The sequence below is a fragment of the Numenius arquata genome, chromosome 21 (assembly GCF_964106895.1).
Source record: "Numenius arquata chromosome 21, bNumArq3.hap1.1, whole genome shotgun sequence".
Classification (NCBI taxonomy): domain Eukaryota; kingdom Metazoa; phylum Chordata; class Aves; order Charadriiformes; family Scolopacidae; genus Numenius; species Numenius arquata.
The window spans coordinates 460,409-486,171 of NC_133596.1; the positions used below are offsets into that span (position 1 = coordinate 460,409).

The 25,763-nt window shown below is 48.7% G+C and overlaps 2 protein-coding genes across 2 annotated transcripts; one reads left to right on the forward strand and one right to left on the reverse strand.

Moving 5' to 3' along the window:
- Positions 1-262: 262 nt before the first annotated feature.
- Positions 263-2,242, reverse strand: ATP5IF1 (ATP synthase inhibitory factor subunit 1). The gene is made up of 3 exons (XM_074162105.1): positions 2,114-2,242; positions 1,880-1,992; positions 263-1,678 (listed from the first exon to the last, which is right to left on the reverse strand). Exons 1-3 carry the CDS (start codon positions 2,204-2,206, stop codon positions 1,537-1,539), a joined length of 348 nt encoding a protein of 115 aa, XP_074018206.1. The 5' UTR covers positions 2,207-2,242; the 3' UTR covers positions 263-1,536.
- A 320-nt stretch (positions 2,243-2,562) lies between these two features.
- Positions 2,563-15,584, forward strand: DNAJC8 (DnaJ heat shock protein family (Hsp40) member C8). Its single transcript, XM_074162046.1, has 9 exons — positions 2,563-2,647; positions 3,777-3,878; positions 5,291-5,347; positions 7,113-7,179; positions 7,826-7,920; positions 8,782-8,853; positions 9,976-10,067; positions 11,044-11,119; positions 14,815-15,584. Exons 1-9 carry the CDS (start codon positions 2,579-2,581, stop codon positions 14,935-14,937), a joined length of 753 nt encoding a protein of 250 aa, XP_074018147.1. The 5' UTR covers positions 2,563-2,578; the 3' UTR covers positions 14,938-15,584.
- Positions 15,585-25,763: the final 10,179 nt, after the last annotated feature.

The following is a 25,763-nucleotide window of genomic DNA, read 5'->3' on the forward strand; positions in this document are numbered from 1 at the left end:
CAGACAGGGCAGTTCCAGCCACTTCTCCCCCCAGACCAACTTCTTTGCAACACTTGGCAGTGTGTCATAAGGTACCATAATGGAGGGGGGCTTTTACCAGTGGTAGAAACTACGTCTGTTCAGGCAGATTTAGGGACACAGCAGTGCGGCTATGGAAGGAAAGGCTGGTTTCTTACCTGCCCATTCTTATTAAATAAAATCCCCTTCTTGTCAGGGTTAGTAAGGCTGCACTACTTCAATAGGTCACTTGCCATATGCTCTTGGATGAATTTCTTTTATTAAAATCGCAAAAGTGACTGAACCTGCATAAAAATAATCTTAATTAATCCTTCTTTGGAAAGAGACATAATAAGGAACATCAATAACTACAGATAGAAAAAAAACACCAATGGACAATTATAGAACCATAGAATCATTTTGGTTGGAAGAAACCCTTAAGATCATAGACTCCAACCATTAACCCAGCCCTGCCAAGTTACCACTCACTCATGTCCCTCAGCACCACGTCTGCCCGGCTTTTAAACACCTCCAGGGATGGTGACTCCACTACTGCCCTAGGCAGCCCATTCCAAGGCTTGACAACCCTTTTGGTGAAGAAATTTTTCCCAATATCCATCTTAAACCTCCCCTAGCGCAACTTGAGGCTGTTTCCTCTCATGCTGTTGCCTGTTTCTTGGGAGAGGACACTGACCCCCCCTGGGTACACCCTCCTTTCAGGGAGTTGTAGAGAGCGAGAAGGTCTCCCCTCAGCCTCCTTTTCTCCAGGCTGAACACCCCCAGCTCCCTCAGCCTCTCCTCATAAGACTTGTGCTCCAGACCCTTCACCATCTCTGTTGCCCTTCTCTGGACCCGCTCCAGCAGCTCAATGTCTTTCTGGTAGTGAGGGGCCCAAAACTGGACACAGCCCTCATTAAAGTCTTTGCAGAAAAGAACGTTCATGTAGAAGTCAGGATCTCAGCCTCCTTGTTTCAGGAACTCGCACTGCCACAAGTGAAATCACCATGACTTAGAATAGTATTTTTCTCTCTCCGTTTATGGCACTAAACACTTGGTGCAACAAAAGAACCTTAGTTTTTATAAATACTCTGCTAGTTCAGCGGAGAGCCATCTTTCCTCTACACCACAGTGACAGTTTTCTTGAGATGGTTATTTCTGTATGAGTAGGTCCCTACATAGGCACTATTTTTTACCCAACCTTTCTTGCAGCTTTAGCTTAAAGTTAGCACACTAAGTACAAATGGTGATTTCTTTCAAATGAATCTAAAGAAAATAGTAAAGCTCTGTACAGGACTGCCTCCTCAACAGTATATCCTTATTTGGGAAGAACAATGATGTTTAAAAACAGACAGTGGATTTTTTTTTTTCATTAAACAGTTACTGAGCAGAAAAAGAGAGAGTGAGTAGTTTATTTGTCATTGTTGCAGACCACAGCATAATTGGACGATTTTTGAATTATGTTGGCCAAAGTGTACAGTCTTCAATGCTGTTTTACACCACAATCAATACTGCCAGTACACATTCAACAACAGCACCAGCTTAGTCATCATCTTTAAGTTTCTTGATCTTATGCTTATGGCGCTCAATTTCTTTCTGCAGACGCTCTATCTCTTTCTTGTGGTGATCGATCTCCTCCTCATGGTGTTTCCGTAAGGCAGAGAGCTGCTCCCTCTCTTTCTCCCTGCAAGAAAGGACGGCGCGAGGTGCAGCACCGGGGGGTCGCCGCAGCCCTCCCGCGCGGGGCCCGGGAGCCGGGGCAGCGTCGGGGGGAGGGCTGGGCAGGGGCCTGGCCTAGGCCTGGGCCGGGCGCCTGGCAGAGGCCCAGCACTAGGCCGCCGAACCGGGCGGGCCCCCCGGGCGGAGGCCGCCGCAGGGCGCTCACCTGAAGTACCGCTCCTCCTCAGCCGCCTGCTTCTTCCCGAAGGCACCCCCAGCCTCGCGGATGGTACCGCCGCCGCCACCGCCCTTCCCGGCGCCTTTGCCCAGCTCGCCCAGCTGCAGGGAGAAACAGCAGTGAGGGGGGGAAAGGACAGACAGACAGACAGACACCACCACCACCCCCCCCCCCCCCACACACACACACCCACACCCACACCCCGGCTGTCCCCGCACCCACCTGGTCGGCGCCCGACCCCGAGCTCCAGCGCTGCTGCTGCACCAGCAGGGCCCCGCGCAGGCCACCCCGCGCCACCGCCACCACCGCCGCCATCGCCCGCCTGCCCTTGGAGCGGACGGGACCCGCCCCCGCCCCGCCTCGCCTCGCCTCACGGCCCGCGCATGCGCAGCTTCCGCCCCCCGCGCCAGAGCTGCGCTTCCCTCTCGGCGGGAGCTCCCGGGGCGGGGCCGGGCCGGGCCGAGCCGTCCCTGCCCAGTTCTGCCCGTCCCTCCCCGTCCTGTTCCCTCAGGACCGGGCCCGGGCCCCGGCGGCTGGGGAAGGGGAAGACGAGGACGACGACGGCGGGGGGGGGGCGGGACCTGTTGCTATGACGCGCGCGGCGGTCACGTGCCGAAGGTGCCGCCCGCCCCGCCGGCCTCAGCGCCCTACTCACGTGCGCGCGCACGGCATCACGTGGTGCTGGCGATGGCGGCAGCGGGGGAGCCTGGGGCGGGGGGCGCCGCCGAGGAGGCGTTCCTCACCTTCTACAACGAGGTACCGGCCCCGCCGCGGCGGCGGGCCGCCCTGCCCCGCCCCCCGGGCCCTGCCGGCCCGCCGCTGCCGGCCGGCGGCCGCCCTTCCCGGTGCCGGGGCCTGGCGGGCCGCGCGGGGCCTGGCCCGGCCGCCCGGAGGGGAGCCCGCCGGGCCTCGAGCCCGGCTGTGGAGGGGATGGGGCTGCCCTGGGCCGCGGGAGGGAGGGAGGGAGAACGAGGCGGGCGAAACCGCTGGCGGTGCTGGGCAGGGGGCGAGCGAATGGCCGGGGTGGGCGAGCGGCAGTTGCCGGCGGTTCCTGCTCGGGCCGGGGAGAGCAGGCGTTCCCCGGGCTCGCTGCCGCCGGCGCCGCTGTCTCCCGCCCCTGTTGTTTCTGGGAGTAAGAGCCGGGCGTTCAGCCCCCGCTGGCGGGAGCCATGCGCTCCACGGTCCCCGGACGTCGCTCTGCGCTCTGCTCCGCTGCTTGGCCTTTTGTGCGCAAACTGGCACTCGGGGGGGCGCGTGGGACCCCTTCCCTCGGCCCGTGCTGTCCCCCTTATCCTGTGTGCGGCTCGGGTATGTTTACCTGGGCCTGCCCGCAGAAGGGTGGTGCCGGTTTCGTGGATGCTTATTTCTTTAAATAAAGGTGAACGTTGAATGGCAATGTATGGTTTGGTTTGGCTTGGCTTGATACTGTAAAGAACAAAAAGTAAACTGAACTAAATAACCTGTGGTCAGAATGAAATGAACTTGTATACTTGCACCAGTGGGACTTCATGTGTTCAATGGGCTATCCCGCCAACTGTGGGTTAAAGGCAATAGTGCAGAAGGTTTCTGAGGAGTCATGATGCTGGTACAGGAGCAAAGTGAGGGGAAAAGCCACAGGTGTTGAGCAAGCTGTAGGAGAGATGTCTGGAAGTGCTTCCTAGGGTTTTTTACAGTTAAAACATAATATTAAAGATACTGTCATCCTGTGCTAAAGGCTAAAAAATGTGCTGTGCTAGTGCTTGATTAAAATAACTACAGGCCTGGGATGAGCAAGAGGCATTGTGAATTGTAGCACAGAACAATGATGACCGGTGTAGTAATTACACGGGAAAACAGGTAAGCACGTTGTGATGGTCAGTTAATGTAGGTCTCTCTTGTTCTTCAGGTAAAGCAAATTGAAAAACGAGACTCTGTTTTAACATCAAAAAACCAAATTGACAGGCTGACCAGACCTGGATCTTCCTATTTCAACTTGAACCCTTTTGAGGTTAGTTTGAACATTTTATTCTCCCTTCTGAATTGTTATACCAACCTTTAGATTTACTGGGTATTTATTTCAGTGAAAAGACCGAACACAAAGAAAGAAAAAAATTCTCTAGATACAGGTTACTGTGCAGAAGGTTTACAGAATACAGAAGGATGGTGTATGTGTGCTTGCTGTCTTTTTCACTGTTTTATGGCAGGTGAAAACTATTTGTTTGACACATTTCCCTCGTGCAACAGCACTGGAACGTTTGGCTGATTAATGCCAATTCTGAACGAGAGTGTAACAACTACAGGTGGATGCTTGTCAGGTTGTGATCTGAGCACTTGACTCGGCATTTCTACTTGTGTCTTATTTTGGATGTTTATCCCACTGAACTTGGGTAGTGCGTAGCATGAGAGAAGGACTCTCACTGTTCACAGTATCTTTAAGGAGTCACTGGAAAACAGGTAGTTCCCGTGTACATTACATAGTTTGATTTCAGTTGCAGTCAGTTATAATGTCTTAACAAGTGTGAAAGCCTGAGGACGACAGTAAATAAAACAATCTGGTGTTCATCTGGAGCTGGCTTTCCCCTTGTGTATTCCTTTGTGATATCATCTTCATCTGCCTTTTTAAAGCCTTGGGTGCTTTTTGTAGTCCCAGTTTAGGGCTGGTCAACCAGATCATTCAGTAGATTCACCTTTACAACATTCATTTCTGTGTAGATCTCAGTACTTGAGTTTGAGAGTAAATTAAGCAAGCCATTTAGAAGTAGACTATATTTTTCCTGTGAGAGTTTTATTTACAATTTTTAGTGTCAGACCAGTGTGCACCTGCATTGAGTGGACTCACTTGTTGCTTAGGTCTTCTGTTCAGTAAATTAATTCACAGGAGGGCTCCTGAACTCTGCCACATCCCTAAAGATCAGTAGACAAGTGGACTTGTTCATGGAAACCAAACAGTAAAACTCTCCTGTCTTCTTTCAAAAGGATAAAATGAATAAATTCTTACAAAGTAGTATGTTTCCTGCTCAAAGTTCTTAGTTATGAATGATCTGATAGTGTCCCAAAGCCACCATATGCTTCCGTTTCTACCAAACTAAGCATTGGTACAGGGCTGGCTGAAGGTGGCTTGGCACCAATTGTGGCTGTTAGGGGTCGCAGCTGTCTACATGAGCATTGAGTGTGGAAAGGACACTGGCATAGTCAGAGAAATCTAGCGTTGCTAAAAGTAGAATGTCCCAAACGCAGTGTCTCTGAAAATGTTTCTGTTTTACTAGATGAAAATTCATGTCCTGAAGCAGGTCCCCAATGGGGGGAGTTTTCTGGTGTTGTGTCTGTAAGCCCATGAACCATGTGTTGAGAGCTTGCTGCCAGGATCCTGAAATGTGGGGAGTGTCATCAAACTTGCTCTGCTGTCATGGTCTCTTGTAGGTACTGCAGATGGATCCTGAAGCCACAGATGAAGAGATAAAGAAAAGATTCCGGCAGGTATTTGCCTTTTGCATTTAAAGCCTCTGGAAGGAAACTAGAAGCTCTGTAGAGATTGTGGAACTGTGCTTGGGAACAAGAAAAATGGTGGCAAAGCTGTATCTGGGTAGAGGAGTAGCCATTTTGGGAAGAAATGCATAGACCAATCTTTGTATCAACAAGAAGAGAGCTGCAGAAGTGTCCCTGGTCCATGCATGGAATGCTGCTTTGCCTCTAAAGTGTGTTGACGGGGCTATTGCAAACTCATGCTGGTGCATAATCAGCTTATTGAACATTACTTCAAAGAGAAGGTCAAAATTTGTCAGAAATTAGGAACTAAATTTTAGGAACTAGGAACTTTTGAGAAAAGGTATTTTTCTCAAATATATGTATTTTCTGTGATGTTTCTTTAAGAATTTCAGCAGTCATTTTTGGTGACTGGGTTACTGGGGACAGCAGCAGCCCTGCTCACTGACCCCTCTGCATTGCCCCATGCAACACAGGAAGCATTACCCCAGGCTTACTCTGCTGACAAATCTGCAGGAGAAGGTTGAGTTTTAATCAGTGTGTGCAGCAAAGAAACACAATATTTGGAGGGCTATAGCCTCCCACCAGAATTAGTGGTGTAAATGTCAAGAACCGTCTTTAGAAAGGAAGCTGTGCTGGCTGAGAGAGGAACATGCCGGCCAAGTTCGTGATGGGATATGGGCTGCTTCTGTATGTAGAAAGTGGGAGGGTAACCTTTTAGTCTGTTGCTGACTTCTCAGCTCTGCAAAACTGGGTCTGTCTTAGCTTTAGGCTGGTAGAATGCTACGGGGAAGGGTTTTGAATTCAATGTGATGAAACGAAAAAAGCGCATGGAATTGTGTGTTGAAAAAATCAAACACCTAAATACAGAATGTGGAACAGCCAACAGAAGGAAAAAGACATTGGTTCTAGCAAATCCTGGAGTGAATCGGCAGCATACTGCAGTTTAGGACTAGGGGCAAACCTTTTTCCTGTGAACTAGAAAGTGCCATCAGCAGCATTCAGGAAGTAATTACTTTGCATTCTTCGGCACTGATGCAATTTCAGTTGCTGCACTGTGACCAGTTTTGAATGTTATACTAGGAAAGATGCAGATAAACTAGAGAGCCCATACAGCAACAGCAAAAATAAGAGGCCTGAAAAAAATGCCATGTGGGGAAAATTTGAAAGAACTTTCTCTGGAAGAGAAAGGTGGAGAACGTGCATTCAGCCCACTTAAGGTTGCCCATTAGCCCATTAGTGATCAATATCCTGTCTCTGCTGGATAGAGAGTACAGGAAGGAGTTTTCTTAACTTTAAGTAAAGGAGCCTAAGGAAAAACTTAGCCACTCTTTTAAATAGTTTGATATTTGAACAGCCTTAGGGATACTGGAGAACTTCTTGGGAGACATAGTTGAGTAAAAGGTAAACTTTGGTGGAGGATCATCTTTGTCCGTTTGTTTCTTCTTAAGACCAAGGATACAAAACTTGGGTTCGTATGAGCCCCAGGCACTGCAGCTGAAGGGTGTTTATGTTGTTCTGCACATCCCAGGATGCAGCTTTTTTTCAGTCAGCCTGTTTCTTACAGGGGTTGTATTTGATTTAAAAGCTTTTACCGATGCATACTTCTACATATTGTCAGCTGATTTGTCACTATACAGAGGAATGTGATCCCGTGTGATTCCTTCTTTCTGAGACTATTTTCATCCCCTCAAAAAAATCTCTGAAATATTTTTCATGTTTTACAGTGATCTTAATAGCAAGATCCTTTCTCTTGCAGTTGTCAATATTGGTGCATCCAGACAAAAATCAAGATGACGCAGATAGAGCCCAGAAGGCGTTTGAAGGTAATGCTCTCAGCCTTTTTCTGGGCTGGTGTACGGTAGTAGTTGGGCTGCTATTTTTCTGTAGCTTGTTTAAATGCTTATTAGGGGTGGAGGCCCCACTGATAAACAAGAATTGCTGTAGAGATGCTTTAAATGAGGGAGAAGCAGATGTGTGGGGTGGCATTTCAGCAGAGGATTTCGCTAGGTGGCAGTAATTGCATTGTCAGTTTGCAGTGGGTGACAAACACTTCCATGGTGTTTCGAGATTGTTCAAGAAAAACTACTTAATCTACGCATTAGATTTTATTCAAAGACCATACACCTAAAACCATCACATTGCTTCTGTTGTATGCTTTGCATTACGGCGAGGCGTTATGCACCTTAAACTCATGCCCTATAACTGAATCACTTGGTAGGACTGATACTTTCACCCTGCTAACTCCAAAAGGTGTTTGACAGTCTCTGCCATCACTGTAGCCCAAATCTCATTTCACTAATCATCATATCACTTACCTACATGTGTTAAAACCAACAAAAAACCAAAACCCAAACAAACCGACTCCCCCCAAATTCTAGAAAGCAAAATTTGTATGGTGAACAAGTAGCAATCTTGTGATGCCTTGTGAATGTGACTACTGGTGCTATTAATGTTGATGCTTTTTGTTAGCTGTCGATAAAGCGTACAAGTTGCTGCTAGATCAGGAGCAAAAGAAGAGGGCCTTGGATGTGATACAGGCAGGAAAAGAATATGTGGAACACACTGTAAGTATTCCATAGGAACGTCCAGGCCTGTGGGTGAGTGGTAAACAGTTGTTTGTAATTTGCTTTTTGGTACATCTGCTGCATGTTTAGGTTGTTAAAAGGTGAGCTGAGCAAACCTCATAATGAAGCTGTGCAGGTGAACAAATGTGCTTTGTCCAAGACTGCTGCTGAGCTCGGTGAAAGATAATTCAGTGAAATTCAGTACTTGAAATAATTAGGTCAGACCACATGATCTGACCTAAATATTTTTTTTCAAGTCTGTGAATGAATGATGCAGTTCAGATGTGTGTAGGTGGAAGAAAATAGGTGGTGACAGCAGGAGACTGGGAAGTTTGGGGGAAAATGACCTATAAGATAAGTAAAGGAGATTGGATTGCATTGGCCAAGAAGTTAGTTGAGTGATGTGGGTGGACTAAAACACAACAAGCTTGAGAAAGCAGATGATATGGGAGAACTCAGATACTCTAAATGAAGGAACACTTTATGTTCTGCTTGTTGTTGTTAGTCTTTTGAATATTACAAAACAAAATAAACTTCCTGCTTGTTTGGATGGTGTGTATTGGATATGAATATATCTTAAAAACAAACACAAAAGGCCCAACAAAGGGATTGTGTTGAATGAATAGTGTCTAACATAGTATTTTTAATTACTACAGGTCATGTAATAGTGATCTTGTATGTGTTTATCTGGACCTAGGACCAGGAGGTTTTGGTCTAAAATAAAACATCATTCCAAACCAAGAACTTGCTGTCATCCAAAGTTCTTCCCACACAGCGGAGTAGGAATGCAGAACTGCTTGGATACAATTACGTAAGCCAAATAGAACTCTTTAGGCTCTTATTTTTGTTCTTAATCTTTAGGTAAAAGAAAAAAAGAAACAGTTGAAGAAGGATGGAAAACCGCCCACTGTGGAAGAGGATGATCCTGAAGTTGTAAGTCATACCATGTACTGTCCAGAGAAACTGGGGAGTACAAAATGTGTTTTGAGGAATTAAGAGTCAGAACCAGTACGAAAGTATTTATTAGACTTGTTAGAGTGGTGTAAATCCTTGCACTTAAAGAAGAACAAATTCTGATAAGCCACTGTACAGTACCATGTGTTGGGTAATACCTGTGAATATATCATGAGATGATATAGATCAAAGTACCCAATTCTTTGCTTGGAGCAAGTCTTCATGCTTGCGCATCGTGTAGTCTTTTTTGAACTGAATTTCTTGTATCATGAATACTGGAACTGTGGCATTCCTGGTGCCAGCAGAGGTTTGCACAGAATCCACTGCAGCACATCTAAAATGTGCTCTTAGTGGTGTTTTGTAGTAAGAGCTGTTTCAACTGTTTCTTCCATATAGCGCTTGAGGACAGATATGCTGCTGTGCAACAAACCACTTCTATTAAAAAAGGCATGACATAACTTAGTTCTTCTTACCTGGTTTCTAGTCTGCAAAAGTCAAGTGATATTAGAGTCTTTAACAGAATGATAGATGATTATCAAACACTGACATCATTAGTCTTACTGTCGTCACCTTTTTTTTTTTCCCCTACAACGTGACTTTTTCCTCTTGATATCACCGCAGTAACACCATAACTATCTTATTTTCCATTGATTTTCAGAAGTCTCTTGCTGTTCTTTAATAATGAAGTTTGTTTTAAGTATACCGATAATTTCCTAGTGGAAAGCCAATGCTAGGCTTTTAAAACACATCAAGATGATCTGCTGGAACATTACTATCTAAACAGTGACCATTTTGCCTTTTTTGTCAAATATAACATTGCAAGACTTAACAGAAGAATAAGTGAACAGTTCTGTTTAGGCGCAGCTTCGTGAATACAAATAAAAATGAAACTAATATGAGGCTAATAAGTAGTTGTTTCCTGGTCAGGTCCAGAATGTAATCAGCAGTGCTGCTTTCTTATGCTGCTGCTACTGACCACTGTTGAGGCAGGATACAGAGTTATTTGGGCCATATGGTTTGCATTCTTTTTATGCTTCTTAAAATAAACTTCTCAAACTGTATTCATGGGCACTGTTTTAAGACTGGACTTGTGTTTTACAGTTCAAACAAGCTGTATACAAACAGACGATGAAGCTCTTTGCTGAACTGGAAATTAAGAGGAAAGAAAGAGAAGCGAAAGAAATGCATGAAAGGTATGAGCAGCATGCTGCTTGTGTAGTTCACGCTCTTCTTCCCCCCTTACGCTGCCTTGGAGAAGATAAGGAATCATAGAATCTTAGAAGAGTCTAAGTTGGAACGGACCTTTGGAGATCACCTGGTCCAATCTCGTGCTGAAAGCAGCGTCTTGGATTATATTAATAAGCATCCTGTCGAGCTGACTTCCAGTGATGTAGATTCCACCACTTCTTTGGGCAGCCCATGGGTTGTACAGCTCTGTGATTGAGAAATGTAAATGGGAAACTTGCCCTCCTGGATTTAAGGCATTGATATATTTGGTATGCTTATATACTCTTATGTGTATACATGGAGGCCAGCCAAAACAGTGAAATGGCAACACATTTCTGCATGTTGTTAGCATGCAAAGAATTTATTTTGAAATTTAATTAAGTGCCAGAAGTACTCTGTGGCACGTGTGATTGTGAACTGTTTTAGGTGTTTTGATGACATGTTGCCTGAGCGCTCACTAACGATGCACTTCGTAGAGCGGCGCTTCTGTACTGGTTGGTGAAGGCAGTCTGGGAGATGTTTGCAGGGCATTACTTTTGATTACAGATGAAAGCTAGGGTGAAAAAAAAATTCATTCTTACCTTGCATCCTCAAGTGTGCATTAACTTCACAAAATATATACTCTTAACAGTTTTAGAGACTTACCACTAGAGTTATGAAGGAGTCCAACTTGTTTTGCTGAGCAAGAGAAGCCAACTCACTAATTAAGTACGTGCATGCTGTCGGTGGTGCCAAACCATCTTCTCTGCTCGCTGCTCTTCCAGATTTGAAATAAAGTTCTGTTTGCTGTGCGATCTTAGGTGTGCATATGTATCTCTTATGACAAGCACTTTAATATTCCAAGAAATCAGAAGAGCTTTACGAGATGTTTTGAAAGTATTACTGTGTTTCTTTAAAGTAGATGCTTGTGGGCTCATCATTTTTTTGTGGCTTCCCTTCCAGGAAGCGACAGAGGGAAGAGGAAATTGAGGCACAAGAGAAAGCTAAACGAGAGCGAGAATGGCAGAAGAACTTTGAGGTAATCAGCAGCTTAACGTACAGGAAGGCCCTCAGCAGTTCTTGGCCATGCTGTGCGGAATGCCCGTAGAGAGAAGAGAGACTTCTTGTCTGCAGTTGCTATAAAATAATTTAAGTAGACACTTTGTAAAAGATCCTGCATAAGCCTGGGTTTTGTCCTTGTGGGGGGAGAAGAGCCCACCAATGGGGCTTTGGTATCACTTTCCAGAAACAGGTCTGGTAAATTAAGTAAATTAAGGTGTAGTATTTTTCAGCTGTGTTAGCAGTTCATTCTTGTCCTTAGTCAGAAATTTGAATTGCTGCTTAGCCCGGGTCACTGGTGACCAGTAAAACTTAATCTGGCCACTGTTCAACCCCTAGTGCGGACTGCTATTGGTACTTTTCAGCCTGGTTGCTAACATATATGGAGTCCATATCTCCTGTGAATGTTAGACACCTGAATGACGGTCAGTTCCCTTCGACCCATCCACCCTGTATTCTGGGTTTAGGTGTATCAAAAGTAGTTTTGTGGTGGTTGTGCTGCTGTTCTAGGGGTCAAACATACAGCCTGCCAAAATACTTGATCAAGCCTGTAACTCTTCCCTCATTACACACCAGAGGTGAAGTCTTGTGATATATGGGGGCGGGGGGGAAAGAAGTCAGGAATGGTGTACGGGACCTCATGAAAAGATGAGCTAGACTGTTCATTTAATCTAAAGCTGGATCCCAGTCTATGTTCAAGAGGACCTTAAAAAAGGGGATTTCTGGGAGAGAAGTGTATGAGCTGGACTGGTATCCTGTGGAAAGTGGACAACTAGGCTGTTTCTGGAGACTCAGCTGGGAAGAGTTCGTGTTCATGTGCTATATAACATGGATATTAAAAGCTGCGCATTCTGGAAAACTTGTAATGCTGCTGTGTTGAGTGCAGTATGGGTTTTGTCAGGTAATGCCAGAGAGATAAATGAGTATGTCACTGGCCTTGCTGCTGGCAGAAGTTCTATGTTCTCCCTCCAGAATGGCCACAGAAGTTGGGTGTCACTGCTGTAGGGATGCAGTGAAGCAGCTGAGGATGTGAAGGATAGCAGCTGAGGAAATGTGAGCAAGTATTACAAGCAAATAATGATGGACCAAACAGGGGAGCTGCAGAACTGTTGATATTGCAGCTCTGAGTACGTGCATGTACTTAACCATTCCTAGGCAGCTGAACCCTCTTGCAGGTTTCTTCTCCAGCCCTGCTGGTGGCCATTTAATCCATGTAAAAAGACAGTATCAAAGCTAGGTGTTAATGTCTGAAATGGATCGCTGCACTACACAAGAAGCTTATTTCGGCTAGTGATCACCACTGAGAGAGGGTGACTGGGGACAAAATAACATATGAATTCTGGGCTGCTTCTGTATGTACTAATTCAGTGGCTGCCTTTAAAATATATCCAAAAGGACCATGTGTGTTGCTGTTTCTAATGATACTTAAACATAAGGGAAAAAACCCCTAAGTTGATATTCTGCACTTGTGGTTCTGTCTCAGTTTCAAAAAAAACCTCAAACAAACCCAACACAAAAATCCCAACTTTTAAAGATGCTTGTATTGTACCTCTGTGTTGCTCTTCTGGGCTTTCCTACTCCTGGTGATTCCAATCCTTGTCTGCATACAGCATCCTAGTTCTGATCCTGTCTCTGTACCCTAAAACCTGTAGGTTTTGTCCCTTGTGCATGTTCTGCAGTATTTCTGAATCCTCATAGGAGTATCTGTGTCATCCAAGGGTTGCCTGCTGTTTCTAGAAGCTATTCATAGGCTGCTTTCAGAGCTCAGTTATATCTTGATGTATTTTAGAAGGGGCAGGTTGGAACATGTACTTTCTCCCACCCTGCCCACAAAATTAACTTTCTTAATAATTTCAAGAATAGCTTCCGCCAACAAACTGTAAGAAACAAGAAGGTTAGAACAGGAGTTGCCATACAGCCTTATCCCTAGCAAAAGTGTGATCACAGAATGGTTGAGGTTGGAAGGGACGTCTGAGGTCCATCTGGTCCAACCCCCTTGATCAAGCAGGGCCACCTAGAGCCGACTGCCTAGGACCATGTACAGATGGCTTTTGAATATCCTCATCAATGGAGACTCCACAGCCTCTCTGGGCAACCTGTCCTAGTGCTTGACCACCATCACAGTAAAAAAATGTTTCTTGCATTCAGAGGAAGTTTCACATGTTCCAGTTTGTGCCCATTGCCTCTGGTCCTGCCACTGGGCACCACTGAGAAGAGCCTGGCTTTGCGTCCTCCCTTCAGATATTTATATACGTTGAAGAGATTCCCCCTGAGCCTTGTCTTCTCCAGGCTGAACAGTCCCAGCTCTCTCGGCCTTTCCTCACAGGAGAGATGCTCCATCACCCTTGTGGCCCTTTGTTGGACTCTCTCCAGTCTGTCCATGTCTCCCTTGTACTGGGGAGCCCAGCACCGGACACAGCACTCCGGGGGTGGCCTCACCAGTGCTGAGCAGAGGGGAAGGATGTTCCAACCCTCGCCCTGCTGGCCATACTTTGCCTAATGCAGCCCAGGACACCATTTGCCTTCTTTGCAGCAAGGGCATGTTGCCGGCTCATGTTCAACCCGGTGTCCACCAGGACCCCAGGTTCTTTTCTCCCAAGCTACTTTCTAGCCGGGTGGCCCCCAGCATGTGCTGGTGCCGGGGGTTGTTTCTTCCCAGGGGCAGGACTTTGCCCTTCTCCTTGTTGAACTGCATGAGGTTCTTGTCAGCCTGTTCCTCCAGCCTGTCGAGGTCCCTCTGGCTGAGCACAACCCTCTGGCCTATCAGCCTCTCCTCCCAGTTTTGTGTCATCTGCAGACTTGCTGAGGATGCGCTCTGCCCCATCATCCAGATCACAGCTAGTGTCTGGCCTCCCCCCAGCCTGCCGTGGGGAGGGAGGGGAGCAAAGCAGACAGCAGTTGTAGCCGGAGCCTGTGAGCAGCACCAGGAGTACAGGCACAGCGATGGTCAGATGGGCCTGGAGCGGATGGATCCCACACTGTAAAGTGAATCATCCCTGGACTTGTTTTGTCCTAGTGTGAAACCTTCAGCCTGGAGAGATCATAGGCTGACTTTGTGGGGAGGTTTTTTTTTTCGTTGTTGGGTTTTTTGTTTTCTTTTTCTCATAGGAGGGATTTCTGCTGCTCTCCAGATAGGCCAGGGAGAGGAGACAAGAGTGCACTTAGAGGTCTTTTCTCATTGTCTCTGTGATGAAGCTTGGGGCAAAAAGCATGAGAGAAGACAACCGTATGTTTCTCTTCTGCTTCTCCCTGCCTCCAGGCTGCAGCACAAGGAGAGCTGTCTCCAGGATGTGAGACGGAGTAAGGAAATGGCACATTCTGAGCTGACAGATTAAGAACATCCATTGGAGATGAGGTTTCTTGTTTCCTTTGCACATCAGGGATTCAGTAGTAGACTAAGATTCAGTAGACTAGTCAGGACTGCACAACCCAAGCTGGTTGCTTCTGAAACGAGAAACCAGCATAGTGTTTATACTGGTGTTTGTAAGTTCACTTGTACTTCTCCTGTGCTGTGTCTGTTGCTCTGGCTCTTCACTGTGTCTGTGTGTCCTGGCTGCCAGGGTGCCATGTGCTGGATAAGGGGGAAATTGCTATTGATCTCTTGAAGCTGGTATGTGCTGCCTGTTGTCTGGCTCTTGCACTTTTAACTCTCCATTTCTTCTCCGTTGTTCCCAGGAAAGTCGGGATGGTCGAGTGGACAGCTGGAGAAATTTCCAGGCAAATACAAAGGGGAAGAAAGAAAAGAAAAACAGGACCTTCCTGAGACCTCCCAAAGTAAAAATGGAGCAGCGGGAATGATCCTGGCAGCACTGCCCAAGTGCAGCTCCTCAGTCCCCTCCCTGCTTTTAAGGACTCATTGGCACCTAGAGTAAGAATTGCTTTTTAGTAGACTGTTTGTTTCCAGTACAATTAATTATCGGTCAAAGTATTTTTTGTACTCTGTCCATTTGAACTAGGGCCATAGTATGAACTCGGCCAGGAACCCGCTACATGTAGAGCACTTGGCTTAGGAGGGTCCCTGCCATTATTGCTGTCCCGTTTGTCTGGTGCCCTGTAACTTGATGTTTTGTACTTCACAGAGATTGTGTTGTTTCACCACTTTCATTTCTAGTTTGAGAGCTGATGAAAATATTGAAAGTGCATCCGTACCTTTCCAGCACCATCTTTCTCAGAAAGTTCAGCTTCGGAAAGGTCTGAATTGACTCTGGGGATCTGCTTCCAGCATTGTGCAGTGCAGCTGACTTGCAGTTACAGCCCTGCAGCTCCTCACTGCGCTTGGAAGGACCCTTCCCCCAAGATCTGATTCCAAACTAAAATCCCAGCTCTCAGGCTTAGACTTCTCTTGATGTCAGACCAGCTGGTCACTCCCTGTAAAGGAAAAATAACTTCTCTTGATTAATAGTTGTTGCAATGGTCTGTATGTAAAATAAATTTTTACCCAAGTTACTGCTGTTTTTTTTTTTTTCTTGGAATTAGTCAAAAATACAATTGCAAGGGTGTGAATTGAGTGCTGGCCACTGAAATGTTGCCGCTCTTCAGTGTGAACACTTTCCCTGGTAAGGGTCTGACTTGAATTTTGAATTGACAGTCCTGCAGGGTGGCAGGAGGGCGGAGAGAGGGTGTCTCTTCCCTGGGTGGGTGCACATTGCCAGTCTGTGCAGAACACAGAGCTTGTTGCTGTGCCTTTGGGGAGTGTGGATGGGTTGGGAGGACTTGGGCACCTGTGTGGAGCGTAACCCCTCAGAGCTATGGGATGAGCTCAGTTTTGATTTGTAAAACCCTACTTTGTGTGTGTATTCTAAGTTTTTAGGAGATCCTCCACTGTTTAAAGGTGTTAAAAATGGAGTATGCTACAGATTTACACATGCCTGACACGCTCCTCTGGAGACCTTTCTGCAAACTCTTCCCATCTGTCCTGATGGCCATCCCCATACCACGGAATCACAGAATTGTCAGAGTTGGAAGGGACCTCTAGAGATCATCTAGTCCAACTCCCCTGCTAAAGCAGGGTTGCCCAGAGCACATCACTCAGGACTGCATCCAGGCGGGGCTTGGAGATCTCCAGAGAAGGGGACTCCACACCCTCCCTGGGCAGCCTGTTCCAGGGCTCTGCCACCCTCAGCCTAAAGAATTTTTTCCCCATATTTGAATGGAACTTCCTATGTTCCAGCTTGTGCCCATTGCCCCTCGTCCTGTCTCTGGGAACCACTGAAAAGAGTCCGGCTCCATCCTCCTTCAACCCACCCTTTAGGTACTTGGAAGCATTAATAAGGTCTCCCCTCAGCCTTCTCTTCTCCAGGCTAAAGAGTCCCAGCGCTCTCAGCCTTTCCTCGTAAGGGAGATGCTCCAATCTCTTAATCATCTTTATTGCCCTATGCTGGACTCTCTCCAGTAGTTCCCTGTCTTGAACTGGGGAGCCCAGAACTGGAGGCAGTATTCCAGTTGTGGCCTCACCAGTGCAGAGTAGAGGGGAGACCTACTGGCCACACTCTTCCCTATGCAGCCCGGGATTCCATTGGCCCTCTTGGTGACAAGGGCACATTGCTGGCTCATACCCGGGTTCTGTGGGTAGTTGCTTCCATGAAGATACTGCTTTTCTTCCTCCTCACTGCCATTACCCACTCCTTTCACTTGGACTTGCTGTTGAGTGCAATCCTTTGTGCTGCTCTTTGTGTCTCAGGCATTGACGAGGTCTCTCTTCAGAAGGACTGGTTCTGCTGCCCCTGAAGAGATGCTTCCATGTTCTGGTGTCTCAACTCTTTAAGTTCTGAGTAATTGCCTTCTATTTTTGCCCACTAGGGAGGAGTGACATGACCAAGTTGTGTTACAAAACAGATTTCTGCAGGGAAAGCAGCTCCCGAGGAAGGTAGCGCTTTCTGACAGGGTTTGGGACTAAGATGAATCTGCTGTCCCAGTCACTCGTCCCAGAGTCCTTCCTTCTGATACTGAAATACTGGTCTTTCTAGTAGCATTTCCTTTCAGGTGGTGTGAAGTATTTGCTGACCAATGGCACTGACCTTTCAGATCTTGCCTTGAAATTTTTTTCAGGAAGCTCAGGATGAGTCATATGAGAACTTGAAATGCTTGTAAGACGCATGTTATGCTTCTGCTTCTCAGAGACGTCTATGCTTATGAGAATGTGACTAGTGGTGTGGTTTAGCAGTGGGGCTGGAGGAGTGCAGCCTGTGGCCAAAGTCACTGGAGCGCTAGTCCTACTGGCTTCTGCAGTTAAGAGTAATTTTTTCCACTGGGTGTCACTTGGTTGGGGCAGCAAAATGTGTAGCTTATCACAATGCTGTTTCATTGTTAATTTAGCTGTTCCTGTTTCCTTTTCTTTCTGTCCTGCCTATGATACGCTGCTATGTCTGAATATGCAGTATTTCTCCTGTCTTATCTACTCAGCCAAGTCCTGTGAAGCTTCCCATCTGCCAGGCAGGCTTTAGCAGCAACGAAGTACCTTGCCCTTTGCTAGATATTTCTCTGCTCCACTGGAGGGAATCTGGGAGGTTATTTTGATCCTTGTATTCAAGCTTTGTAAAAGCAAACTGTTTTGAGTTGCCTGGGTGGAAATAAGCGAATGCACAACGTGGACCCTTACAGATGCAGACTGGGCTGTTGCCTGGGCTCTTCAACGCATGCCAGGACAGCGGGATGGATGGAATGAAACGTTTAATTTCAGGAGGTAAAGATACTGTAGAGGAAGAGATCTCTAGGCCTCCTTCCTCCTTGGAGTTCTTTTTGAGTCAGTGGTCCTCATAGACTGAAATATTTGTACTTGATGTGCAGGACAAGAAAATTATAGAATCATGGAATGGTTTGGGTTGAAGGGACCTTAAAGCCCATCCAGTCCCACCCCCTGCCCTGCGCAGGGACACCTCCCACCAGAGCAGGTTGCTCATAGCACCATCCAACCTGGCCTTGAACCCCTCCAGGGATGGGGCAGCCACAGCTTCTCTGGGCAACCTGGGCCAGGGTCTCACCACCCTCACAGCAAAGAAGTTCTTCGTGAGATCTCATCTCAATCTCCCCTCTTTCAGTGTCAAACCCTTCCCCCTTGTCCTGTGGCTCCCCTCCCTGATCATGAGTCCCTCCCCAGCTTTCCTGGAGCCCCCTTTAGGGACCAGAAGAGGCTCTAAGGTCTCCCCGGAGCCTTCTCTTCTCCTGGCCGAAGAAGAGGAAAAAATACATCGGTGGGAATAAGGAGTAATTTTTTTTTTGCTTTCAGAAGGAGAAAAGGTACCAGATAGTTACAGAAGCACCTTTCAGTAGGGTATTTGGTTTTCTGTGGAAATGACTTGTCCTCCACATCCGGTTCCCACAGAATGTACATGGGGGTCTACCAGAGTCCAGCTCAGCTCCTTGTTGCTTCCTGGGAGTCCAGAGATGGACTTCTGGTTCCCTTCTGAGGCAGGGAGGTTCCCTTCCCCTACACACTTTGCAGTTTGCAAGGGTGTATCTGCTGTTCAGCGATAGTGGGGTGGGAAAGGACCTTTGCAAGTCACTTGTGGAAACTGCAATAGAAACCAAGTGCAAGACCTCCCTGTCTAGGGATGAGAGTAGAGGATCCCCTGAGCATGGAGACAGGCCCGGGTCTAGATTTCACCAGATGTTCACCAGATGAGCTAGATTTCACTGGGTAGAAAAAGTATTCAGGAAAGGCTAGACCAAGTTAGGGCAGCTATAGAAAGCCTGCTGATCAGCCAGAGATTAAATCTACTCTTGATAAGACACAAACCCGTGTGTTACTTAGCATTTATGTTAGTTTGGCAAACACGGTGGTTTGCTGTAAAGTAGCTGCTGCTGCTCAGGAGCCATTTCTTAGTCCCTCAGCTGCAGGGATTGTATAAAACAGAGAGTACTTTGGCAAAGACAGTGAAATGGAAAATAATGTCTTCCTCGCTACGAAGCCACATTGTGGCCATGGCTTATGGTTTATGTGGATGCCCATTTATGTGGATGCTTTATTGCACAGCCTTTGAAAAGGAAACAAGCAATGGTACAGAGGAGAACCGGGACATCAAAAGCTGCCCAGAGAACAGGAGGTTATGGAGGGAAATCAGCAAGAAATGGGTTGAAAAGACACAGAACGCTTTTCCTGTGGTGGATTGTAGAACCCAACATAGACTATTGTTGAGATCAGAAAGTTTTAATTTTCATCCATGTGTGCATTGACACAAATAAATGCCATCAAGCTATGTAAAGGTGCCGGTGTCACTGACAGCTGCAGCAGTCTCTGACCCGTATTGGCAGTGTACGATGAGGGGATGCATCACACCATGTTCGCTTTCTTCATTGATCATCATCCGCTGGCTGCTGTTGGACGTGAAGTAATGACTAGATGGCCTGGGTCCAATGTCACCGTTTTTACGCTGTCTGTGTGGCTGGGTCTTCCCCCAGCCCTCCTCTTCCCCAAAGAGATACTGTCTTTGTAAATGTGTGGAAAAACCCTCTTTCTTCCACACCTTCTCCTTGGGCGTAACAACTCTTTCGCTGTGCGCGATTTGTATTTCAGGAACATAACTGTAGTTGTGGGGGATTAACTACAGGCAGTGCAGCGTTGGATAGAGAAACCCAGGTGAGAGAGATCAGGTGCTTGTACTCTCCTCTTCTTCCAGATAAGAGTTTCTTTTGCTAGTCTTTTGGGTTAACGGTTGGCATTGATGATCTGAAAGGTCTTTTCCAACATAAATGATTCTATCATTCTTTCTCTGCCCTCTTAAAACAACTGAAACTGGAGAGAAACTTCGAGAAGTTTGCCTTAGTATAGGAAGTTTCCCTCAGAAAGAGTTGGGTGGTTGCAGTGTGTCATCTAGACTGAATGAAGTCTTGACTTCCTTTTCCTCTTGCGTGCTGCAGTCTGAGTCCCCTGCTCGGGCAGCTGAGCTCTACAAAGCTCAAGCAGAAAAGGGAATCGTCCCTTGTCTCGTGACCAGCATAGCCTCTCGTGACTCAGACAGCAGTGTGCGGTGCTGCACTGTCTGGGTTCAAAACCTCCTCCTTTTTGTTTTCCAGAACTCCTGCTGGCAGTGCACCTCCTGCTGCTGGGTGCTCCCCTGCCTTCAGCTCTGGGGGTAAATCTTTTTGCTCCTTGAAAGGTGAAGCTCTCACAGCCCTGGCTTCATGTTGTGCACAAAATGGCCAGATGTTTGGGGGTGCTGCTCCCCTCGGCTGGGCTCCTGGCTTTCCCGCTCCAGTCTCAGCACCACAGTGAGCATCATGCAAACTTCAGGTAGAGCTGCCTGACTCACTATTGAGGCTCTGCAGGGTTCCTACTAGCAAACCTCTAGGAAACCTCCCTGTCACACCAGCCAGAGGGCTTCAGACCCTGAGGGCAAGAACCGACACACACTTTAGGGCCATTAGGTCTTTCCTTTGTAGCAAGAGATCTCTGCCTCTGCCCATACAGTGCCATTAAAATGGACTCTCCTGCATTATTGGCCTCCCTGGCCACCTGCTTCATTCATATTCCCTGCTGGGGTATTCAGTTGTTCTGCAGCAGCAGGGAAGCCCAGACATAGCGTTACTATTAAGGTGCAAAAGCGCCCTGCTTCACAGCCACTGCCAGATTCTCATTGAAACAAACAAGTATGTAACCTGAAAATAATCAATGGGATTTGTGTCACCCATTTTCCTGACTGTCCCACACCTCAGTTTGTGGCCGTTGTCCCTTGTCACACCATTTGCCACTACCAAGAAGAGTTTGCTTCCATCCGCTTTGCAACTTCCCTTCCAACAGCTGCAGGTAGTCATTAGGTCACCCCTCGGCCTCCAGGCTGGCCCAGTCTGGCTCCCTCCCTAGGACGTGCCTCAGGGCTCATGGTGGCAGCTCTCTGCTGGTCCCACTTCAGTTCTTCATGGCCCTTTCGAGTTGCATGCAGTTTCAGATGCAGCATCACCAGTACCAAGCAGAGGGGATATTAACTGTCCTCACCCTGCTGGCCATGCTCCTCCTAGTGTAGCCTGTTTTTTCTTATTCACAAGAGGACGCTGGCAACCTTCTCTGTTGGGAAAGGCCATACCCTACCTGCACCATGAACTGGTGCAGCTTTTCTGTTTGGTTGGGAAGTTGGAGTGTTTGTGGCTGCTCTGCATTACTGCAGGTGGATGTCTGGCAGGCTTGGGGACTGCAGGATGTGCCAACAGCCAGTTCCTTCTGACAGCGGTGCAGGTTGTGTGCCTGCTCTGATGTGCTTTCAGCATGCTTCTATGCACTGAGCAGTTGTGACTGTCTGGCCCATCAGGGCTGTCTCAGAAACCTCACACCTCCTCCCTTGCAGAAGCCTATGCCAGTTCTTCACAGCAAAAAAAAACCCCAACAACCTTTCCTTGTTAAACAATCCACAGTGAATAAAGGGAGCAGACAGAAACACGTGTGATTTCTTGTTATAACACGAGTGACTCAGGCGGATGTTATGCCCATGACCAAAGTGATGCCAGTGCCCCAGTACAGATCTGGGGAAATCCCACGTGAAACCTGAGCAGAGCGATGCCAGAGCTGCTGCCCTGGGACTGCGGCAGCAGGAGGGAGGGGGTCCACCCATGTCTGTCCACCCTTTCTTCCCAGGTTGAAGGAGCACAACGACCGAGAGGGGTTTTAATGCTGCAGAGAGAACAAGGAAACTGTCTGCCACAGCCTGCAATGTTTTTCTGGCTAATGTTTCCCCAGACGGGGATTCACGCAGCAAAGCAGCCTCATCCTGACACTTTGCCCTGCTGCAGCACATCTCCACCTCCAGTGGAAGCATTTGAACAAGCACTCGCTACTGTGCTGCCTCCCCTATCCCACTATCTGGAAGGAAATGAGAAGCCCAGGACGGATCTGCTGAGGGCAGTGGCCCCCCTTGCCAAGCCCAGACCACCTCTGTGCCCCTGGCCTGGATGGGGAGCCCCATCTCAGGCTTGTGAGGCACTGGGTGACAGGAGTGTGACAAGCCCCTGGATGGCACAGAGCCTCTGCGACTGCTTCCTACCACCGACTGCTCAAGGAACGGCTGCAGGGGCCGGTGTCGAGCTCCAGAGTGCAGCCAGGGCACGTCTGAGCCGTGTCGCAAGTGCCAAGAGGGAAGTGAGTCACTTACCTGCGAGTGAGCCCGGCGCCCTCCTTCCTGTCCGACCCTCTTCCCAGGCAGGAGCGTGCTGAGGGCTCGGCCCCGCCGGTGGCTCTGCTTGTGGCAGGGACCTGGTGGGCTGGGTCTGCTGAGCCAGGTGCTCTGTGGCCCAGAGGTAAGAGGCTCTGTTTCCTTCTTCTTGCTCTCCCAGGGTGCTGGCCTCCCTCCGCGAGCTCTGCTGGCTCCTCCTGTCTCTGGGGGACTTGGGACACTGGCTGGCTGCGCATCCCCCTCTGGGCCTCTGAGCTGTGGTGTCTGACAGCTCCAGGGGCTTCAGAGCCATCCTCATCCTCCTGTCCCTGATGCGCTGGGAAGACGCACACTCGCTCTCCACGTGCAGCAAACAGGGACAAGGTGCGTTGTGATGATACGAGTCAGGCCAGCACTGCCATTGCCTTTGGGGCTGTGGGGACGGGGATTCCCCTCGTCTGGGTGCTGTCCCACCCCTGGGTGGCAGAAACGACCCTGGCTTTGCTTGGATGCTGCAAAGCAAGGTGAGGACCCCCGCCATGGATCTTCCTCCCGTGAGGAAGAGGAGGCAATGCTCGGAGCCTCTCAAGGAGCCCAGGTCCCTCATCCTGTGGGGTGGATGGCCCCTGGCCTTGCCCCTGCCAGGCTAGGGCCGGGGGACAGGGCAGAGCCCGCCCCGGGCAGGGGCACAGGGCAGACACTGTCCAGAGGTGACTCGCCGCAGCGTGGAGCGGTGGGAGCGGAGTGACCCGGCCGTAGCCAGCTCAGCGAAGGCGTGTTTTTCCCCACGGCCGAGCTCCGACAGCCCGGCGCTGCAGCACAGGGGCAGCCCCGCTCCCCGCTCCCCGCTCCCGCAGCGACGTGTCCTGCCGGGATGGGTGATCCCGGCGGCACCGCAGCGAGCGGCAGGAGTCGTGTCCTGCCTTTGTAGCTGTCAAATGGCCACCAGGAAGCGTCGCTGCTCGCTGCCCCCGGGGGGCCTCTCGGCCGCTGGGGTGGATGTATTTCCCTGCCGAGCAACCGAAGCTGAAGGGCACATTCCTGTGGAGTTGGTAATAAGGTGGGGACGTGTCGTGCTGGGCTCTGAAATGCTCATAGGGGGAAAGCTACAGAGTTTATTTAGTATTTCTTTCCTGCAACAATCAAAAGGAAATTGTGCAGAGGGTGTGAGATGAGTGGTGGAAACTCACAGGCAGTAATGCTCATCAGCTTCGTGCCCGTCAGCTCATCAGCTGCTCTGGCTCAAAAAGAACTTTTTGTCTGTTCAGAGACTCATCCTGGCTCTGGAGAATGCATCCCGGTGACCAGGACCAGCAGGGATCACGTTCACCTGTGCGCTGCTCTTGCACGCTGCGTGCACCCCACAGCGCTGAGCCTGGTGGCAGGGGCTGGTGCTTTCAGAAGCTCCGTGTTGGTATTTCATCTTGCCCTCATTCACTGCTCTTGTCACTGAACAGGGAAGTCGACAGTGCACGCAGAGTCTGTCAGCTAAAATGCTGCTCCTCTGTTTGCACTCCACGGAGAGCTCTTCTCCACTAATACAGCAGGGTTTTGCTCTTGGAAAGAGATCTCTGGATATTTGCTTATAATACGATATTTTCAAAAACAAAAGAGTTTCTCATATCTGCAAAATTTATATGTGGTCATCAAAAGCAGGTATTTTGCTAACAGGCTCCATCTCAGAAGGAAACGATGCCAAGGAAACATGCCAGAGGCAGCCAGTGCGTACGAGGAGGCGGAGAGGCCGTGTGCACTTGCCATGAGTGCTGACACAGTGCCAGCCCCGCTGCTTGCCGGGTGGCTGGCATCAACTGACCCCCCCCAGGAAAAGTAATTTGGAAGAGCTGCGGGGATCCAGCATCCTGATGTAACAACCCAAAGTACCATTGCTGCTAGTTAACAGCATCACATGGGAATCAGTTAAAGAAGTTTATTTATTTATTAGATTGTAAGTTTGGTTGATAAAAGTAAAGGCGTATTCAATATTTTATTTTTAACTTGGCCTTGCATGGCATTCAGCGGTGTCAGACTGTGTGCATCCCCCGAAGTGAAAGAGTGGTAAATAACACCGAGAGCAGGACACTCAAAAACTGTGAGGACCACTTAATATGCCAGGCCACCACAAACAAAATGCGGCTTAATACCGGATTCACAGTTCTGCCCTGGGAAGGAGGCAGCAGTCCCTGGAGAGCGGGGGAGCGGAGTCCCCAGGCTGGAAGGGATGGGAGCGGGGGATGCTGGCTGCAGGAGCAACGGGACCTGTCAGTACAAACCAGACATGATGCAGTTCAGGAGGGAGGCGGGGGGACTGTTCTCACCCCTTCTCTCTTGCCTTTGTACTGGGAGCGCTGAACCTGGGTCCCCTGATCCAACAGCTGAAAATGGAGATGATGAGGAAGGGAACTCCCCAACTAATTAAGAGACAGACAGGTGCAAGCCTGGCAAAAGACCAGTCTATGTGATCAAGCAGTTGTTCTGGGCATTTCTGTGAATCTCAATAGCTTGAGGCCTGACCTGAGCATTTGAGGCAAAGCTGAAAAATTAGTAAATCTGGAGAACAGCGAGGAGGCACTGGCCAGCATGGAGGTGGTCATGTCCCAGCTCAGGGCAGCCAGAGGTGTCCTGACTCCAGTGGGAGTGCTTAAATCAGAAAGCAAAGCTTGTGTCAGTGCTAGAGCTTCCACCCATCAGGTCTCTCAGTGTCTTTCACATCTGAACTTGGTATGATTTTCTTGTTTGTTTCTCTGGTTTTATGGAAGAGCTTTTTCGCTGAACTTCGGTGATGGGCAGAGCCAACACAGGGCTGAACAGAGGAAGGATGAAGATTTCTGATGAGAGTTCCTCCCCAGCCCAAAACCTCCTGGGCCCTCATTTCCTCTCAGAACTTGGCTGCACCAGGATAGCAAGCTTTATTTGGCTGTTGCTACAGCCTTTGCAAGCACTCCCTTTCCCTCCCTGACCAGACATCCTCACTGGCGGCTCTTCCCCAAAGCAGGGACTGGCTGCCGGCCAACCTCACCAGCATGCTTTTGGTTTGTTTTTAATTTAAGCTCCCAGAAGCAGTCTTATGGGCATAACTGGGGCTCTGTCAGGTCCATGAAGGGTCATGCTCCTTGGTCCATCTTTGCAGTGGTTGATGGGGAAGGGGGAGGGAGGGAGGGAGGATGGTGGGTGATGGAGGGAAGGAGACTGCTGCAGCCTTCATCCCACCACAGACCCGCAGCACCACTGCAGGTGCCTCATCTAACCCTTCAGGTCACCCTGGCGTGGCCTGACAGAGCCAGAGCCTGGATGTCCCCTGGTCCCCTGCTCCACACAGCCAGCCCCCGTGCAGCCTGGGCAGGGTAGAGCAGGTTTTCCCACCCTGTGCAGTGTTCTCACTGCCGGGCTCCCTGGCGCTGGGCAACTTTGGGTCCCGCTCAGCTCAGGTGGCTTCCGAGTCTCTTGGACACCTCATGCTGTTGCTGTGAGGGACCAGGGTGATCCCACAGCAGCTCAGAGCATGTCCAGCTGTGGTGTCCATACACCTCTGGGTGTTTTGGAGTT

What these genes read in the sequence shown, in the direction of transcription:
- ATP5IF1 (XM_074162105.1), bottom strand. Translation starts at nt 2,206, where the DNA reads ATGGCGGCGGTGGTGGCGGTGGCGCGGGGTGGCCTGCGCGGGGCCCTG. An exon ending in CGGGGTCGGGCGCCGACCAG is followed by an intron (nt 1,993 to 2,113) that starts GTGGGTGCGGGG and finishes TTCTCCCTGCAG; the next exon opens with CTGGGCGAGCTGGGCAAAGG. An exon ending in GAGGAGGAGCGGTACTTCAG is followed by an intron (nt 1,679 to 1,879) that starts GTGAGCGCCCTG and finishes CCTTTCTTGCAG; the next exon opens with GGAGAAAGAGAGGGAGCAGC.
- DNAJC8 (XM_074162046.1), top strand. Translation starts at nt 2,579, where the DNA reads ATGGCGGCAGCGGGGGAGCCTGGGGCGGGGGGCGCCGCCGAGGAGGCG. An exon ending in TCCTCACCTTCTACAACGAG is followed by an intron (nt 2,648 to 3,776) that starts GTACCGGCCCCG and finishes CTTGTTCTTCAG; the next exon opens with GTAAAGCAAATTGAAAAACG. An exon ending in AAGAATATGTGGAACACACT is followed by an intron (nt 7,921 to 8,781) that starts GTAAGTATTCCA and finishes CTTAATCTTTAG; the next exon opens with GTAAAAGAAAAAAAGAAACA.